Source organism: Lates calcarifer, linkage group LG12 (assembly GCF_001640805.2).
Source record: "Lates calcarifer isolate ASB-BC8 linkage group LG12, TLL_Latcal_v3, whole genome shotgun sequence".
NCBI classification, from domain to species: domain Eukaryota; kingdom Metazoa; phylum Chordata; class Actinopteri; family Centropomidae; genus Lates; species Lates calcarifer.
The window spans coordinates 26644233-26664525 of NC_066844.1; the positions used below are offsets into that span (position 1 = coordinate 26644233).

The 20293-nt window shown below is 42.5% G+C and overlaps 1 protein-coding gene across 1 annotated transcript; it reads right to left on the reverse strand.

The window, feature by feature from the left end:
* Positions 1 to 1002: 1002 nt before the first annotated feature.
* On the reverse strand, positions 1003 to 7415 carry LOC108884818 (NDUFA4 mitochondrial complex associated like 2). Its single transcript, XM_018678905.2, has 4 exons — positions 7181 to 7415; positions 3730 to 3815; positions 2223 to 2286; positions 1003 to 1206 (listed from the first exon to the last, which is right to left on the reverse strand). Exons 1-4 carry the CDS (start codon positions 7220 to 7222, stop codon positions 1150 to 1152), a joined length of 249 nt encoding a protein of 82 aa, XP_018534421.1. The 5' UTR covers positions 7223 to 7415; the 3' UTR covers positions 1003 to 1149.
* Between the last annotated feature and the right edge of the window lie 12878 nt (positions 7416 to 20293).

A 20293-nucleotide genomic window follows, 5' to 3' on the forward strand; every position in this document is an offset into this window, starting at 1 on the left:
TGATAAGCTCAGTAAATAATGTTCCTCCCTTGGAAATTAAAAGCAAGGGTTCAGTTTTTGAGTTCATTAACACAGTCAACCACAAATATTGGCTTTTCATAGTATGCATAGTAATGTCACACACTTCTATTAGTTTAGCAACATGGGTGGCATAATAAGCAGAGGTCGTCCTTCACCAGGAAACCCTGGATGTTCTCTACTGTTTCATCTAATACATGAACTTAACAACCCCTGAACTGACTCTGTCCATAACTTTAACTTTTAAGAACCTACGAGACTTAGATTCTCCTTCATGTCTCTGTTGTAAAGCCAGTGTGTTTACTCTTCTGTGTGTGTTGTGGTCCTTGGTATTATTTTATAATCTTCTTTTACCCAAACAAGGGGAGGTTTGTGTCTGATATACACATGCTGTTGTTGTTGTAGATGTGATGGTAAATGCTGGTTATTCTTCAGTTTTTTGTTGCCCTGGTCACTTTTTGATGTGACGTGATGACGCACTGGATCAACCAAGCAGTTAAATGATCCTCCATGGTTTACCAGCTAGTCGCTAACGTTGTGCGTCTGCCTGTTGGTGGTGGACAGGTAGCGTACAGTCAGTTTATCAGGGCTTTTTTTTGCTGGTGGCTGCGACTGCAGCTGCAATCTAGAGCTCAGGGGAACAGCAGAGTCAGGTAATAATTCTCTGTAGCAATCCATTTCACATCACTGTAGTAATTTGATCCATTGCTAATATAAAAATATTGATTAGTGCAACTTATAAAAAAGAAGCTGTGGATCACCAGCAGCATTAAAATTGCTCTTTAGTGTCAGACCCTGACCTTTGACCTTCCAGCTGAGGGGTTCATACAGGAAAGAGCAGAAACATGTCAACACAGATGATCATCATTATTACTGCAGCCCAAAGGAAAATGTTTTATGGTGATTAACACCCAAATGAAAATGGGCAGCACATAAACACCCTGTATATGATCATACGCTGAAGAACCAGGCGTTTGTCCTGTGTGATCTTTATTCGTCTTTATTCACGAGGTTACAGAGTTAATTCAGAGCTGCTGTAGCAGAGCAGGAGGTGAAATGTACAGGAAGACGTCTCACATCAGCGAGGCGACAGCAGGAGGTCCTGCCAAACTCGGTGCCCCTGGAGGACCTTTAGAAGTCAGGGCCCTCTTTCTTCAGGTTCTTGTAGTCCGTTTGGATGGCCACAAACTGCAGAAGGCAGGAGGAATACATTTAAATCTGTTTTGCTTAAATTAATCAGTGCTGTCTTTAAGAGAGCACGCTGAAAAAAAAAGAAAACGGGGTAAGGATTTTTCCTCTTGGATGCACCCAAACACACTGGTTTACTGTGATTCTCTCCAGCTTATTTATTTAGCAGATTCTTGTCTTGCTTTTGCTGTTGTCTTTTTTCAGTTTGTGTGTGTTGTGGATAATATATATATATATACTGTGTGACTGCATGCATGTGTTCTGCATACATCACTGTCCTCCAACCATGAAACACACATTTTTACGCCAGCAGTGATTATTTTCTCCCCGTCTATTTTTCTTGATTGGTCTGCCATTAAACACCCCCCACCACCCCCCACCACCACCCCCACACTCCTCTCCCCCTCCCCCCCCACTCCCTCATTACGATCATTGTTTGGACTTCAGTGGAATTTCGATGTGAGACCTTTGCCTCGCTATCGAGAATTAAACATGCCGTGTCCTGACCTTTTGTCTGCTGCGACTTTCATTCCTCTGGCAAGCAACGCAGCCTTGAAACCCTCAGAAAATGCTCTTTTCTCTGAAAAACACATCACCCAGGTCTCCTCTTCTGGGGCCTGTCAGTTGGTTGTTTTTCTGCTCTATTTTGGGTCAGGGTTGTTAATATTTTCATTAGTTTGTCTGGGGCTCTGGCCTTGTTCAAGAGGTAAGGCAAATTACCACCAACTACTAAAAGCTCCCGGTTCCATCTGCCTTAATTTGTTTTTGAAAGACTCTTTGTTTTCCTTTGTTTGAACAGATGTGAAGAAAGCCAAGAAGCATCCATGTCGATCTGACATTATTTTGCCAGCACTGGTTCACTTAAATCTATTTTGGTGAGGTTTTAAGCTGATGATGGATGTGAGGTTTTCAGTGACTCAGTGAAACGATGCTGCTCTTGTCTGGATAAGTATTCTGGCAGACTTGATTGGTGTGGGCAGGGAGGCGGCCGCTCGGTGTGTGATGGGAATAATCACCTTGTACTGGTAGGTTGGGTCCAGTTTGTTCCAGGGCTCTGGGTTGTTCTTCCTGTCCCAGAGGCTACGAACATGGAAAGATTCAGGGCATGGAGAAGAAAGAGGGAGAGGGAGAGGACAGAGAGAGAGAGAGAGGCAAAGAGCAGGTGAAGAGAAAAAGAAGATATGGGGAGGAGAAAGAGGAAAAAAGGAACAGAAGGGCAAAGACAAAAGGAGATAAATACATAGACGCCGGATGGAGACAAAAGATGAGGAGAAAAAAAGAGGTGATTATGAGATGAGGTGAAGTCAGCCCAGTGACTTGGCAGTGCTCCTCTGTTCATTAACCAAAGTCTGGATTTCACAGCACTCCACTGCGACTGTCCATCCCTCCTCCTCCTCCTCCCTCCTCCTCCTCTTGTGGCAGCACGTCACGCCACCAAACCACAAACAAAGAGACTGAGGGAGCTAGCATGTGAGCCCCCCCCCCCAACCCCACTCTCTCTCTCTCTCTCTCTCTCTCTCTCTCTCTCTCTCTCTCTCCCTCTCCATTACCACAAACACTAGGCAGTCTCTGAGAGAGAGGCGGCCGCTGACCACAGCTCTCATCACCAGCTGGTGATGAGGTCAGGCTTTATGGCTGACCCTCAGAACAAGTGGTTCTGTGTGGCCTAAAATAGGACACGAGCAGTGCACATGTACTGTATGAGAGCAGCAGTGTGTGAGTTCAGTGTTGGCTGGTGCAAATTGTCATTCTGAAATATGACTGTTTAATACAGCCAGCTGCTTTTGTTGTAAATTTTGATTTAACATGCAGCTATCAGAAAAGCTTTGTTTTGATTGTAGCGTCTATTCAGTGCACTCGTATGGATGGGTGATGGATAACATTTCAGCAAATCTGAATCCAGTTTCCGCCAGGTTTCACTTTCCACATTTGTAATGGAGCCCAACCATTAAATCAGCAGGTTGAACTTATCACTGACATATTTATTAATATTTATTAAGACGTTTGATTTTTAACTGAAATATGTTGCACCAAAAAACAAATGATCCATGGGCTGAGAAATGATCTGAAATCTGATTGTACTGTAATTATGAGTCTTTGTTGATATCCAAATAAATACTCACACCCCATAGTTCAAACCTGTAAAAAATGAGATGAGCAGCGTAACATGAAGTTTTGATTACATTCTGTTGGTAGCTGATACACTTGATAAAGGTTAGGGTAAAGTGTGGCTGCCTTGCTATTTCAGAGTGGTGTTAGTGGTGCTTCTTCTCTGACAAACAGCCCAGTTTTTTGGCCTTGTTATTAAAGTTACAGGTGATAATCTCAGGTTACAGAGATGGACAGCTCTGGCTAAAAATGAGAATCCTACTGCCTTAATGTTTGATGCATTGCTCTTAAATAATAACTAATGAGTGGAGATAAAGGATTCCTCTAAGCTTAGTGAGACCAGAAACCAACTTTCATCAGAGGCAAGATGGAGGACAGTGGTTCTAAGTGTAGACAAACAACAGAAAGACTTACGTGACATGAGGCCCTTTAGCCAGACGGATCAGGTAGAGTATGGCCCCTGTCAGGCCCACAGTGGTGAAGAAAAACTGAGGGATTAACTGAGGAGAGGAGGAGAGAGGAGGAATGCATTAATCCCAGACCACAGAGACATAGGAAGGTAAACAAACATACTCTATCAAGTGATGGGCCGTGATATGTACCAAGAACATTCACCGGTGTGAAATACACACACATATACACACAAACATGGGTAGTTGTTATTCTTGTTTTTCCCTCTCACTGCCCTCCTCCATATGCATGAGGCCCAGGCCATGTGTGAGGCAGCTCGCTGTCAGCCTGGGTTGAACGGGCAAGGACGCGGTGGAAGAGAGAGCTGCAGTGTGTCAGTGTGTGCCAGCCTCTCCTCCTCAGCACTACAGTATAATACCTGTCAGACTGAGCGACCATCACACACACACACACACACACACCCTGACTGCCAGACACTTAAACACATTTACTCGCACAAATCTGCACAGAGATGAGCTTACACACCCAGTCTGCAGACTCAGACACACAGGCATGAATGTGCACACACATACTCTTTTATTTGATGTTCTTCTGAGTGATGATGATGACAGGAATTAAAATAGAGAAGCACATTGGAGGGGACAGGGGGATAATGTGATATGTCATCTGAAACACCCAAAGCTTAGGTGCGACAATCCTCTCACCACGCATCATCTATTCATCAACACTGCACCGACTGCCATATACGCATTTCCTGTCTCCTCTATGTGATACTCTGTGTATGAGACGGAGAGGCAGAGAGTCACACCACTGACGAACAGCTGTTCTCAGCCCACACAGATCCAGTCAAGCTGTAGAGAGATGACAGTTTGATCAGGTTGAACTGAAGGATGTCTCTACTCAGCTGTATCTAGACATCTGTCTACTGTCTGATTGTGTTGCCTTGTTGTTGATTAGGAGAATGTCTGGTGATGAAACCTTGATATTCACCACCTTAAAGCAACTGTACAGACATGATGAAAATATCCCCACACACTGGAAAACACTCAGCACAAAACTGTCTAACAACTGTGGACTCCCTGACTCAGCCTCCACTAATCAGATGTCCAGGAGTCCAGAATGCAGTTTGACAGTGAACAGCTGAGTGAATGTACTATCAGTATTGTGTGGATAATAAATAGACCCAACACCAACAATGATATTTATGCTAATCTGCAGATTATTTTCTCAATGAATTGAGGAATTGTTGTCCAGAAATTCCAGTGTCCAACTACCAATCCAGAACAAGATTTTCAGTTTACAGCACAATCCTATGAAACAGTAAAAACACATAAGCTTCTCATGTTTGAGAAGTGGAATTAGCATTTGTGCTGGAAACAATAAACCAAGTATCAAGGTAGTTAAGGTACTTAATTTACCCTTGAATGACTAATTAGTCAACTAATCATCTCAGCTCCAGTTATTTACAGCTGCAGGAACAAAAATTACTTTTTTTTCCTTTTTAATTTTTGTGTATAAATTAGGGAAACATACCAGTAACACTGAAGACCAAAGTCTGCAGACGTTTTCAGATTCCATGTTTCGTTCTATCAACAGCCCAAAACCTTGAGATATCACGTTTAGAATTATAAAAGAAAATGTTTTTGTAGAAAACCTAATCACAGACTGGATCATATTCAGAGTCAGTGTTTCTTCTCTGAAAGAAGCTGCACATTAATGGCAGCAGACTCAGCAGGAGGTGGTTGAGGTGGATGGTGGACGACACACCAGAGTCCTGGGTTTGCACCGACTGTCCAGTCTGTGGTTAGGTTGAGGCAACAGAAGTGCTTTGGATTAAAGTTTGGGAAAGGTTGTGGTTTTTGTTAAATGTAACAAACATGTTGTGTCTGAGCTCACTGTTTAACTTCTCAGCACTAAACCAGTCATTAATCTTTCCCTAACTTTAACCACGTGTTGTTAGTGCCCAAACCAAACCATAAAAAGATTTATGATGCTGTTGTCACTAAAATGGATATTACACTGCAGAATTGAATATTATGGCAGAAAATAAATACGTTGTCTGTGAATATTTTTGTCTGGGTGCAGTTGTAACACATTGCAGTACTAGCCAGTTACATGGATTAACATATTATCCTCAGTATGTTAGCAGAAACTAATTGCAACCAGATTACGTTAATACAGAACATATTTGCTGTTGCAGTTTAGTTGTGTACAGATGTAATCTCTGGGTTGCTCAGTCATGTTCGGTACCGTGTGCTCACCCAGCTTTGGTTTTATTTTTGCTGAATTCTTCTTTTCCAAGAAGCTTCACTGTGAACTTCTCAACTATGACAAGTTAACCTTAGGAAAAAGTTCACACACACAGTGCACACCTCATTTTCTGTCTCGACATGAACATGCAAACACACACAATGGCTGCAGATCATTCACTGCGATCATAACACAAACAGCCATGTGCACACACACACACACACACACACACACACACACACACACACACACACACACACACAGGGAGCTGTAGGGAGCTGTCCACTCCTCAGTCCTGATATCTCCATAACTTGCCACACAGTGTGTGTTCCACCTTTCACCATTCAGCCTGACTGATACAGGAAGTGTTTTATTCTCACTAGAGTTCGATACTGTTGCTGCCCTTATTACTTTTCTGGTGCACTGCCAAACCAACCCCCGTCAATCCTCGAATTTGGGTCACCCTCTGCAAAGCTCTGAGGCAACAGAGGAAAAAAACAAGCAGCTTCTGTGCCTTTCTTTCTTTCTTTCTTTCTTTCTTTCTTTCTTTCTTTCTTTCTTTCTTCTTCTTTCTTTCTTTCTTTCATTTTATTATGATAATAGTAAAACAAATTAACAACCAGTGATACAAAGTAATTATGTGCAGTCTCAGTACTTGTTTCATTAAGCCAGTGATCAGAATAGAAATTAACATTTTTCTAATGTCACATGTAACAGAGGCTCTCTGAGCTTTCAGCTGAATCTCTCTGTCATTATTCTGTGAGTAGAACTGGCTCAGGTGTTAAAATTAGATTAGTGTTTCACCACATATTTTAAGTTCTGTCTTCTAAATGGTTTTGAGGATCTGGTCTGGTCTGATCAACAACAGCATGCTCTCACGTTGCTTGTAGCATATTTTCCACCTAATGTTGCTCAATTCTCTGTTTGATTTTTAAAAATTTCTTTCTTTATTTTCATATATTTAAAAAATATCTATTTTCTAATAGTAATAATGAATATTTTCTAATGTGAAAAGCTTTGCTTCTAGTACCAAACATCCCAGTAAACCTGTACACAATCACGACTGTTACATACCAACATATACTGTAGCATATACCAAATATCACAGTTACTTTATTAGGCTTTGTGTAGAAGTCAGTATATGTTAAACAGTCATAGAAGTAATCATAAAGCTCAGTGGATGTATGAATATGATGCTACCTACCCCTGGGTGTTTCTTCGCATGTTGAATCATGGTCTTAATCATCTTTATTGTTCTTCTGAAAACAAATCCACCAAATAAAAACTAAACCATGTAAAAAGAAAAGCCGACAGCTAAAGTCTGCCAGTTTCCATGTGAGTGACTGTGTCTGTGCAGACTTACAGAAAGAGCTGTTTGTTAGCTGCAAGTACAAAGTGTTAGTCAGTGCAACAGTGAAACCTGTTGCCAATCTGTCCCCACTGCTCCCTCCCTCCCACTGGATAAATGAGAGGGTGAGAGGGGAGAGACAGAAGGGAGGAGAGAGGGAGAGACAGTCCTAATCCTCATAATCACATCAGTTGAGGACACTGTAAGTTTCCACTGAGGTTCACCGGGTGCTGAAGTGTGTTGTTATACAACAACCAAACTGCAGGTATTGAAAGTTAGATTTTTACTGACACAACAGATACAGACAGATATTTTCCAAACATTTCCTCCTGGAGGTGCAGCAGTGGAGCAGCCAGCTCCTGTAATGGGTTCATATTTAGACCTCACACCCACACCTCAGCCATTGTGCTGGATAGTTTCATGTTACAGTGTTGTTTTTAAAATGACGAGCCACCGTTTTCATGGATAGCCATCACTCTAAAACTTTAAAATCGTCCCCCTGTGGGCATTAAACATTGCTTCTTTTTGAGAGCGTCTCGTTCAGTGTAAAGAGGAAAGTAATAGCGGCGTCTAACGTGTCCCTTGGGCTGAGACCTTTGTCTCAGGCATGATAATGGCAATTGATTAGTCAGTGATGCAGCGCCTGCAGACCTTTCAGGTTCCTTAACAACACTTTGCAACCTAATGTAATTAACACCAAAATGCTACGCTGGGCAAAAAGCACAGGTCATTACTATTCCTTACTTAAAGTACCTGTTGTGTTCTCACATTCATCATGCTTAAGTGGAGGAGGCAAAGTGGTTTAATTTTTAGAAATGCTGGTGCCGTGACTCTGGGGACAGAAACACGAGTCTGTAGAGTCACCGCTCACCACCACCGGTCGAGAGGTTTCAGCAGTTCTGTACATTTCCATGGTGTTCAGATGATGAATCTTAGTGACTCTGGTGATCCTCTGACTTTTTTCATCGCCACCAGCAGTTGCAGTTTTCACATATCTAGCCAAACTTTTTAACATGTGCCAGATGCACCGGACGGACATTTTGTACAGACATTTTGGTTCCTAGACGATGTGTCCTGATGACTTTGAAATAGTGTTTTGAGTAAAATAAAAAAAGGATTGGCATGAATTTTGGTACCAACATTCTTGATCCCCTCAGGATGACTTGTAAGAACTTTGGTGATCCCCTGAATTTTACTTCCAGCGCCACCATCAGGTCAAAATGTCAGTTCGTCCAGTACTTTGGTATTATAATCAATGTTAGCATGTTAGCATGTTGACAGCCTCAGAGAGCTGCTCTTGTGGCTTGAAGACTTATAGTCTTGCTAAACCACAACTTAAACTTTGAATGACATGAACTTGAATGATGACGTATGGAATAAAACAAATGATGCCGACAGTGCAAAGAGGTTAAATACCACAGGACAGGACCCTGTAGTGAGGTTAGGCTAAACTTAATTTATCTGGTTAAATACTAAACACATTGTCATCTCTTTTAGCGGTTTGTGAGATCAGTATTTCAGAGTTTAATGAGGATAACAAATCCTTCATCCATGTGTAGAGTTTGCACCACCTGCATTATTTGGGATGTGCCCCAGTGTCCTCGACTTTTGAATTGTATTTACTATATCAGAGTTGTCCAATATTTGGGAGTGATTAATGCTGCGGTGCCTGCGTCCTACAGTCTTGTGAGTCGCCATAAGTTGTTTTACCTGACATTTGTCAGTGGAGAGAATGCTATTTCTGTATACCACATGACAAGGGTAATGGGTGCAATTTTTCACCCAGCAAGGATAGAGAGATTGATGAAGGTTGATGGGGAAGGAAAGGTTTTCAACAAAAGAGGATGGGGGGGGGGATGAGATGCATTAAGACGAGAGAGGAGAGAGAAAAAGTCAATATGTGCTCCCCCTCCCTCATCAGTCTCCTCCATTGTTCCCCCCTAACTGATTGCTGGCCGAGTGTTTAAAAGAAAAGACGGTAAGAGAGCAATATCCAAATCTGTTTCCCACTGGTGATGTAGCTAAGAGGAAGAGTGGCTTTAATGAGGTTTTCTTTGTAAGAATGAATACAGTAGGCTGGGCCTGTCTCCACTCCTGACCCCACCCCCAAACACACCACCTCTACATCCCTACACTTGAATGCAGCATATACACTTTTGGAAACAAACACGTCACCTCGTGTCTTTGTTTGTCTTCTTAAAGCAGCTATAATCTTCTTTTATATATACAGTACTGAGTGTATACAGTACTTCAGATGATTAGATTCTTATCCATCAGGGAGGAATCTGATCGGTGTCAAATGTTTGTAAGACAACCATCCAAAACACACAGATTCAGTCATGAAGTACTATCCTGCAACAGGTGGTACAGCCTCCACAGAGCTCTGATGTCAACATCATTAAATCAGTCTGGGATTACATGAAGAGACAGAAGACACTGAGTCAGACTAAATCCACAGAACAACTGTGAACCACCTACCTGCCACCTAAAACTGTGCGCAAGCATACCAAGGAGAATTGGTGAAATTTCTGTTTTTGATTTTGGTCGTTTTTTGAATTTATCTCCCAGTCTCTGCTTTTTAACTGGATGGAATATTATAATACTAGTAGTTGGGTAAGTGACAGTAGAGTGAAAGGTATCGCTCGTAGTGAGTAAATAAGCAGTTGTTTGTTTGAAAGATGTCAGTGTTGCTTGTTTTTACTGCCCCCAGGTGGCCAAAAAGGCAGCTGTTGCATTTTTAGCATTTGTACCTGATGTCTTTTTTTTTCTTTTCAGATCATTTACATAAGTTAAAGTTCCACAACATAACACATACAAACTGGTCTGGTAGTGATACACAGTGATATTTCTGGTTAAACAAAAGGATTTACAATCAATCTTTTACACCCAGAAACATGGGAAGATAAGGCCCATGTTCAAAAATACTGGAGTTATCCCTCAATGCAAATATACACACTGGGATAAGAGCTCACCTCTTTACAGTGAGGTCATGTAACCTGCTGTCTCTCAGAGATCCACCACATCTAGACACACACACTCAGAACTCCTATAAATTTTCAACAAGTTTTTCTTTTATTCCCTAGAGAGTGCTGCGTAGTCCTGAGTCCTCTCAGTGGCAAAGGTCTGATACATCCAGGGAGTACAGGAGCCTCGTCCAACTCTGTCTCCTCCCATGTACAAAAAAGTGGTGACCCGACATGTGATCCCACCAGGATAGCCTCCGAATAATAGATGGCTGTGCCACTGATTTCTCTCCCTGCGACTGTGGTTCATGATCGTACAGAGATTGACTGTGACAGTGTTTATTTTGATTTTTGACCTCTATCTGCAGTTATCAGATACAGGACCAGGGGTACCAATATTAAATTCTAGTCCTCATAAGAGGGTGAGACAGGCCCCCTCTCCTGATGCATGTAAATCACACTCAAGATATAAAACTGGCGGCAGCTCAAAGCAGTGTTTAAACCTTGTGATTGATTCTCAGTAAGAGACACTTTACCTTATCCTCGTGAAAAGCGTAAATGTCCCTAACATTATGGATTTAAAGAGTCACACAGAGTCATCTTCTTTCTCCTCCTCTCACTGCAGGAGCACATTCTGTCTGGTGTAAGGTGTTTGTTATTTCACTTATAATATCAGGAGCTTCATGTGCCAAAGCTGTAATTAACAGTGTCAGTTAACAAGATTCAGTTGTGAGGATTTTGCACTTTTCATTCTCCCGCATGTTTAGACAAAACACAGCAACACAAACAGTCCATACATAAAGAATAATAGAGGAAACACTGTAAGTTAACATATTTCACAAATGCAAAACTTGTTGTTTGGAATGAACATTGTTTTATCTTGCTTTTCATGTTTTATTCAGCTTTAGAATGAAGTCAATAACCTTCCACTGAGCATGATAGATACAGAACAATTTCAGCATCTTTCTGTGGCTGCACACGGCATCGGTTACACAATATGCATGTGGCAATGGATGTAGAGATGGATGTGGATATGCACAACACCTTATGGCAGTTTGCTTAAATTACCGTATGGAACGACAACGTGATAAATAACATGCAGGGATCATTGTGAAACCCTCCAGTGGGTTTACCTTGAAAACAAAGAGTGTAGGGTTCGTATAAACAGAGCAGAGGCGTGGGGCTTTGTTAAAAGCAGCAGCAGTCATGGCAGACAGTGTTACAGAGTCAGGGTGAGCACAAAGGCCTTTTAATAGACCATCAGACTAGTGACGTGTGGTGGGTTTGATGGCCTGAGGAGCAAAACGTGACACAGTGTCCTGCCAGGACCCAGTTCATTATAATCAGAGTCTGGCTGATAAATCAACATGGCTGATTGTATCCCAGATATACTGCTGTTGATGTATAGGTCCTCCAGAAAGCAACCAGATCTAAGGGATGTTGATCAGGTGTGTTTACATTAGTGTTTATGTTAAAAAAGGAATCAACATTAGAGCTGAAATTATTCAGGGAAAATAAGTCATTTGAATATTTGACCTGTTTTATGAAACAGTTTCCTGACATGGTGTGGTTTCAAAAAAGAGTCAGAAAATTGAAAATAAATAATTGGCGACAAACGATGTAAGTTGCAGTCCTGGTGTTTTATTTATGGGATCAAATAACAATAACCACATCAAAAACCCAGAATCAGCCAGGCTTTGATTATAATCACCTTCACAAGAAAACACCTCATGTGCACTGAGGTGCTGCCTCCAGGATCAGGATAGGAGCTCTGCTTCTTTAACTATGCCGAGAGATGAACTTCTTTTTCTTTTCAGAGAAGTCTTAGCCAAGAATTACAAAGTAGGAGATGAGTGGAGAGCGCGACATCTGTGGGGAATTATCCATCTGTGAGTGATCTCATTTCAATTCCTAACAATTAGTGCAGATGTAAGAAAGTCATGGTTAGACTGTGGCCATCGTTATTTGTGATTTCTCTGAGCAGAAGGTGGAAGAGAGAGTTGCTCTTAAAGCAGAAGGCATTTCAGCTAATAGCCATGTGTGAATGTAAGCATGAAAAACAACACAATCTGTTTCCAAGTTTTTCAAGAGGCATGAAAAATACCAGTCACCGCCGCTGACAAATTATTTCTGTACACTGTGGCGCAGTGAGCAAACACACACACACACACACACTTTACATCTAAACAGGCACATCCACAGAAATTACAGGAATCTGTGTTAGCATGGTCTGGCAGGGCCCTTGTTTTTATTATTAAGTGGCACAGAGGCGCCTTTCAAACCCTCCACTATGAGCAGCAGCTCCCTTCCATCCTCACCAGTGAGGTTTGGATGATGGTCATGACTTTGTGTGCCCAAACCCAGTCCCACGAGTTCTGCAATTGCTTTGATGCATTTTTCAAAAGGGCTGTGACATGAATGCCAAAAACACATAGCTTCCAATTCCTCCAGACAGCACACAGTATCCTCACCACTTCTCCTTTGTCACATTTTCTTTGCTGTGCTGGAATTTTTGTAACAATAATATAAGTTCTGTAGAGAGCCCTATACTGTACCTCCACGCTGCCAACTGACAGAACTGTGGCAGCGCTGAAGTTCTGTTTGGGTACACTTTGTAAAAAAACTCTCTCCTCTTGCTCTCTTTATTTCTCTCTCTCTATAATGTTTTATAGGTTAGACCTGGTTTTCTGTAGGTTTGTGTTCCATCCAAACCAAGGAGAAAATAAACCTGGAATACCTGAATATTGTCTCATCACAATAACCAACTTTCCATTTTATTAACATTATTATTTTTGAAATGTATATTATTATCTATTTAAACCTGCCAGTGCTGCACTAATCAATATGTTAATATTGACAGTGGATGAAGGGTGTTGCTCATAGTGACGAACCTACAGAGAATTATTACCCGACTGTGGTGCGTATTTAAACTCATTATGTAGATTTTTTTGGCTCACTAACTCTGCTCTTACTGCTGTTTTCAGCCAAGTAAAGCAGTAATAAACCCACTGTACAATACCTGCACACAACTGGCCTGGTTCCAGACCTCCACCCTGTCGTCCATATCTCAGATTTGTCTCAGCCACATTAACGCCTGTTTTCTTACTTTGAGAACACACACAAAGCAAAGTGGAGAACAGTGTCAGCTTCACTACAAGTCCATCAACAATAAAACACCCTGTTTTATTCACCAGCGTTTCCAGCAGTCGTGCCCCGATGAAGGCCAAATTAAAGCATACTGGAGATGTTTTTAATTTTATGGGAAAAACAACCAAGGCAATCAAAGCTTTGTCGGCATGATTAGAAATGGGGGCGTCACCTTCCTGGTCCCAGAAACATTAACACCAAAATGGAAACAATGGAGGAGTAAATTAATGTCGCTATACAGGTCGACATACAGAAATAATAAATCTCCATGTTTTGTTGATCAACAGCAAAATGTTAATCATGATGAACGTGATGTCAGAATGAATAATGAAGCAGAACAGTATGTAGTTTAATCAGATTATCAGGCTAACACCACAGGGCTGACACAGAAAGTTAGTGACTTGCAGGTGAATGTAGTGGAGCATCGAGCAGCTCAAAGGAGAGCGAATATTAACTTCTTAATTATCCTATATTTCTCAGGTGGCCTGAAATATAATTTTAAATGAATGCTAATGTAGCTCTGTGCCTGCTGGATGTGTAGGTAACAACTTTACCAGCAGACAATATGTCAATTTTTGTGTTTTTCAGCTTTAATTTTAAACAAATCATTCTCCTTCTGTATTTAAAATGTAATAGAATATTATTATCCAGAAGTGTGAAGAGAGGTGAAGTGATGCTCTGTAAGGGGAAGAGTTTTACACCTTTAGTTTTACAGGTGTTGTATTTGTTTGCAAATTCAGCACCTGCTTTAGACGTATTAAGACAAGGTAAAACCACAGGTGTGAAGGGGGGAGGAGAAGGAGATATTAAATGAACTAATGTTGCTTTCTCTCTGCCTGCATCCTAATCGATGTGATAATTCTGTATAAAGTGGCAACAAATGCTGCAGTTTCTGTGTTCTTGGGTGATTTTCAACACCACAGATGATTATTCCTCTGCAGGTTCAGCGTGAAGCACGTTAAAAGTGTCTGGTTTTGTCAGTGGGGAAACTCTCTCCCAGCATTATGGATTGACTTGAGTGTCATAAATTCTGCCAAATAGCCTAATATCATAATATTAGAGGCAACGTCATATCTGAATATGAGAGGAATAATAGCTTTTCCTCCTTCTGTCTGCGGGTCTTGATGAAAACCTCATTTTATTGCCACAATCATAATGGAATTATCTCCAGGTGTGATGAGGGCATTTAATGAAATCAAAGGATTACTTGCTCTTTTTCATGGGCTTATTAAAAGGGCCTCTGTGATAGAAGGCTGGGAGAGAGAGGCAGTGTTTTTTTTTTCCCTCTCTCCTCTCTGAGTGATTGCGTGTTTGTCAGTCTGGCAGTCGCACCATTTGTGGCTGGCATAAAAGCCTGCAGGGAGCCACAAGATCTGATTGGGAATCTTGGGGAAAAGAAGAAAAGAGGCAAAAAAAGAAAAAGAAAAAAATACATTGGTTGCTGCAGTGTCGTATTGATGTGTTTGAACACAGGGCTCTCATTTTCATGCCCTCAAAGCACACATAAAAATGTTTTTTCAATAAACGCCACACTTTGATGCATAGTTTATCTGTTCAGGCTATAATAATGGACTTTCTCTTTCTTTCTCTCTCTCTGCCTCTCTATTTGTGTGCATCCTTCCTTTCCTTTTTCCTTCTCCTCCCTCTCTGTTTCACTTCCTCTTCCCCTCGGTTCCTCTCTCCTCCTTCTCCCTTCCTTCTCCTGCGTTGTATCCTCCAGCTCATCATGTGACTTCTCCTCTCCATGGTATTGAACTGTATTTAACCTACTCCTGTAAATCTTATTCCTGCATTGCCGGGGGGGAGACGTACACCATGGATGTTAAGTTTAATGAGCAGCACAGGCAAATCACAGTAGTATTGCCATCCATAATTCTTTTTGATTGAGTCCCAAATTGTAAAATCAATGTCTCCTTGCCCCCTTTACACTTGTAGTTAATATTTCTCCATATGACAAAGCAACTTTGTTTCTCCCCTCATCAGCCGGAGGTGGCCTGAGGATCTCCAATACATCAGCGTTTGATGGCAAATAGAACTCATATTATTCATCTTTATTGTTGTTATCGGCTTTGCTGTTATGTCCGTTTTTTCGAAAAGGAAAAGTGGCTTCCACCAGTTCATGTTCATCTTTTCTCGCTCTCACTGAAACTGATCAGGAAAGTCCACAAGAGAGTACATTTACTCAGCAGTTTGTACTTTTACTCCACTACATTTTTTGACAGCTTTAACCACCTGGTTACTTTTCAGATTACAAACAAAACAGTAAAATCTTGTTTGCGGGACTTGTACCTGTGCTTTTACTTTAGTAAAGGATGTGAATGTTCCCTCCATCGTTCTCTGGCAGTGACACAGAAAAATAGGAGTCTTAAAAATATTTAACTACTCACTGGCCCATTCTGAAAGCCCCGACAAAATTTCTATTTAAATTACAGCTGTGAAATCATAAAACATGCTGTATATTCAAAAAAAAAAAAAAAAAAACTTGAGGAGTTTCAGTCGGCAGCTGAGTCGTACTCTGCAGGCCATCACTTCAGCTGACACCGAGGGAGAACGATGGTTACGTTCATGGCTGTTGTCAAGCAGTGATGAATAGCTCCGCCTAACTGCTCAGGAATAATGCTTAAAACAGAAAATGAATCCAAGTGGTGAATAAATGTATTAAACATTTGTGTTGTGCCTGGTCAGCACTGATCCCAGTTAAGCTGGAGGAAGGAGGGAAGGCGAGAAAATGCGAGGCTGGGGAGTAAAAAGGAGAGCTGGCGAGTGGCAGTGGTGTAGTGGCACGAAATCAAGCGCTCAGCAGCTCCACAATAGCCCATTAGTCTTCATTTTCAGCAGGACATGCAACAGGGCCCTTACGTCTCGAGGAACAAACTAAAATTTATTGGGCCGGCCAGTGCGGGCTAATTGAAAGAAATTGTCTGTCTGTTTTCTTTCTATTAGGTTTGTAAAGGGTGGTGGTTCGGGGCGGGGTGATGATATGGGGCCTGAGCTTGTTGCCCTCCACTCGTCACCTCGGCCTGGTTCCCCGTTAATGGTTTGATCCATGGGCACCCTCCACTGAGCAGACAGTCTGAGCTGTGGGAATCATTTAAGGAGGAATCGTTTAGGGAGGATTTATGAGATGCATTCATTATGAAGTGTGTAGAGGCAAACAGACTTCGATCTGTAATTGGCGGCTCAGTAATGGCTCACGACGCTGTGTCTGCACTTGCTGTAGTTTTGGTTCATTCCTCTCTCAGAGTGCAGCGTACTCATGATGACTGATCATCCCGACTCTTTGGTTCTGAAATATTGTTTGAGATGCCATACCAGGATCCATTTGGGATTATAGCTGGTTTTACTGCAAGCCATTATGCTATTGGTGTTCTGCTGATCAGTGCTGTGGTGTCCAGGTAATTGGGGACAGTTATAAACTTGTTGAACAAGATGCTATAAACCGACCTGACGTAGCAGCCGCTTCAAACAACCTTTGCCCTGATCAGTATGAGCTGACATCAACTTATTTTCACACTTTTGACCGTCACCTTTCTCCATTATCATAATGTTTTATTCACCAGCGTCATCACTGCGCTCTAAAGACGTGGTGACCCCGTGCTGGAGTTTGGAGCTTCTTTCTAGCTCAAATTTGACCTAACACACTTGCCATAGCTGTGTGTAGACACAGCACAACAGGTGTAAACGAAACAAAACGTGCTTTCAACCAACAATACGACATAATTGTTAACAAGAGATTTTAGTGGTGGAACGAGTTAGAAAATGCATTTCCTGGCTCCCTGTTTCTAAATCACTGTGTCACACAGTGTGTATATGCAGTATTCAAGAAGACAGAGTGAGACAGACCAGAAGGCACAGGACTGAAAACATCTACAAACGCTTGTGTTTGGATGAGAATCTTTTTTAATGCAAGTAAACAAATGAGATATAAGATAACTAGCACCTCGACTACCAGTTATATGTGATGCCACTGTAGGATGGCAGGATTATACACCAGCATGTGTGGATGGAAACACAACCATATGAAATCACCAGATGTAGCAGATCTGGCTGTATTTCATTCTGCATTGAGGCTGGCGTCTACCACTGGATATGTTTTATGTTTAGCATGAGTAAATATTCACCAGGAAACCTTTTGTGGAAACAAATTCCATCCAGCCCTCAGCAAAATCAATATTTCATGGCCAGTATGTCTGTACTTTTTAAAAAACATTACTGCAGATCCACTGACGACAGTTTGACTGAGGAAAGGAGCTGTGGCCTGAGAAAGGAGGAAGAACTGTTACATGTTGAGGTTACACTGCATCAGGTATTCTGAAGTATTGCATTAACAAAGTGCAAACTTGAGTGACCGAGCTGCCTGTTAGACAGACATTCAGCTAAGTTACAGTAACAGTGAAAAACATAATCCACAGCTGCCAGAAACACTTTGACAACTTGTGCCTGCTGCCTTCCTCTCCCTCCTCCTCTCTGTCACAGGCTAGATAAACTCTGTCTCTCCGTCTCCCTCTCTGCTCAATTATAATTGCTAGCGTTTAACAGCTGAGCTTCTGAATCCTGAGGAGCAATGAGAATGAGGAGGAGGCACACACACACAAAGAAAAAAAAAAGAAATAAATAAATGAATGCATCTCTGGTGGAAATTGACTGGCACCGGTGTTTAAAATAATAAGATGCAGCTGTTGATAGTAGCGACTGTCTCCAGGTTTACTTCCCCGTGGCCCCTGTGGCAGCAGAGGAGCCGTGATGAAGGCAGACAGCTGACAGGTGCTCCAGGATGATGCTGCCATCAGGTGCATCTGCTAAACTTAACTCAGAGACCGGGAGAGGGGAGAGAGAGGAGGGGGGAGAGGGGGAGAGGGGGGAGGAGAAGAGAGCTAAAGGAAAGAGATGCTCCAGAGAGAGTGAGCAGGGGGAGAAGGAGAGGAGTGGCCAAAAAATATAAAGAAAAGGGGCTTAAAGCAAAGAAAGAAAGAGGGAGAGCAGCCGAGAGAGAGAGTGTGTCTGTGTACGCAGTGTGTGTGATTGCGTACACCTTGAAACTTTATGCCAGGCCTTCCTGTAAAGAAATTCACAGGATGTCTTTGAAGCTGCGAGGTTGACGGAATAGGTGCCTCTCCGTCTGACACTGACACTCCGGTGGGCTAACAAGTTTACCGAGCAGGTCAGGAGACGGGGAGACGGTGCGAGAAAGGTAATAAGGGAGAGATAATGAGCAGGTGAAGAAAATGATGGAGAGGAAATAGTACGAAATAATAAGGACGAAGAAATTAAATAAAAGACGGCGCGAGGGGCGGAAAAAAGGCAGCTTGTCAGGAAGTGAGTCTGAGTGTGTGTATCAGGTGTGTGTGTGCAAGAGAGATGGTATGTGCTGTTGCCATATGTTTATATATCACTGCATGCATCAGCACTTTGCAACTACTATACACACATGCCTTCCAACTCTTGTGTCAGAAAAGCAGCCTGTGTGTGAATATACACCCGTAATGGATTCGCTCTGTGTGCCGCTCTGACAGAGGCGACGCTGACGGTGTATCTGACTTTAATAAAAGGTACAGCAGGCACAAGTCAGGAGCTGAGGCAGGGATTTGAACCCCCTTGAACCCACCACATTGGGAGGGAAGGGGAGGAGGAGAGGGGAGGGTGGGGGTGGCCCTTCATCAAACCTGGAAGCCCAAACAGATGAAGTGTTCACACGTTTCACGACTCAGTTGTGGGCCGAGGAAAAGGCGACGGTGGGGATGTAACCGAGGAGCTGATCTGCCCTCTCTTCTTCCTCTCTCGTGTGTCCACATTTCTCTCTACACACACACACACACACACACACATACACTCTTAATACGCAAATGCACAGCAGTGTGGAAGGAGAAGGAGCCTGACAGAGCCCAGTGCATCGCAGGTAGCCCGACAGAGTGGCTGGGAGCGCTGTCACCAATTTGTTCCTAGCCATGGGGGACATGCAGGGGATGGAGAGGCGATGGCAGCTCCCTGTCCTCATCATGGCTAATGAGGCCCAGGCTTCTTCCTTCTACCTCGGTGTGTGTGTGTGTGTGTGTGTGTGAGAGAGAGAGATCGGTTTGTATCAGTTCATATCACAGTGCTGCCAAAGCTCCTATTCCTGAAAAACCGGGGTTGATATCTGGCACAGACCACCATGCACTCTTAGTTCTCTCTTAGTTCACACCTCCCCTGGCTGAATTATTTACCGGGCCAAGAAACACACACACACACACACACACAGAGAGAAAAGATCAGGTCTTGTACAAGGCAGCTACCATTCAATACACTGCACATCTTCAGGGAAACAACACCAGCTGAGGCTTCCTTGCTGTGCTGGCTGACCCGTCAAACCTTAAAGGAAGTAGAGAGGGAGGACAGGAGGAAAGAGAGAGAGAGATGGCACCAGACCTGCTGTGATAAAACACAGCGAGGAGTGATGAATTCTTATGAAGAGTAAACTGCTCATTGTGTGATGACCTAACTCCTTATGAAGGCCTTAGACGTATTAGAAGTATTATCCAGAGTCTGAACAATTTTTGAATTCACTGAATTTGCACGCAGACGTTTATCGTTTTTTTGTAAACGCCTGATCTGTCACGTTGGACAACACTTCATGTTGTCGTATCTGTGCGACGCGTGAGGAGTGATGCTCCCTCTCCTGATGTAAAGCTGGAATCTGTCTTGGAGACGTTCTGAGCACAAAGACGTTCAGTCTTATGAGAGATGAGAGCTGTGTGATATGGTCATACCAGAGGATAGGGAGACAAACAGCGCTGTGTTTTTAGTTCAGGAGCTCCTCAGTGTGGTAGAAAAGAGGAAGTGCAGCCTTTTCCTCTTTCCGCACATCCCTCTGCATGTATTA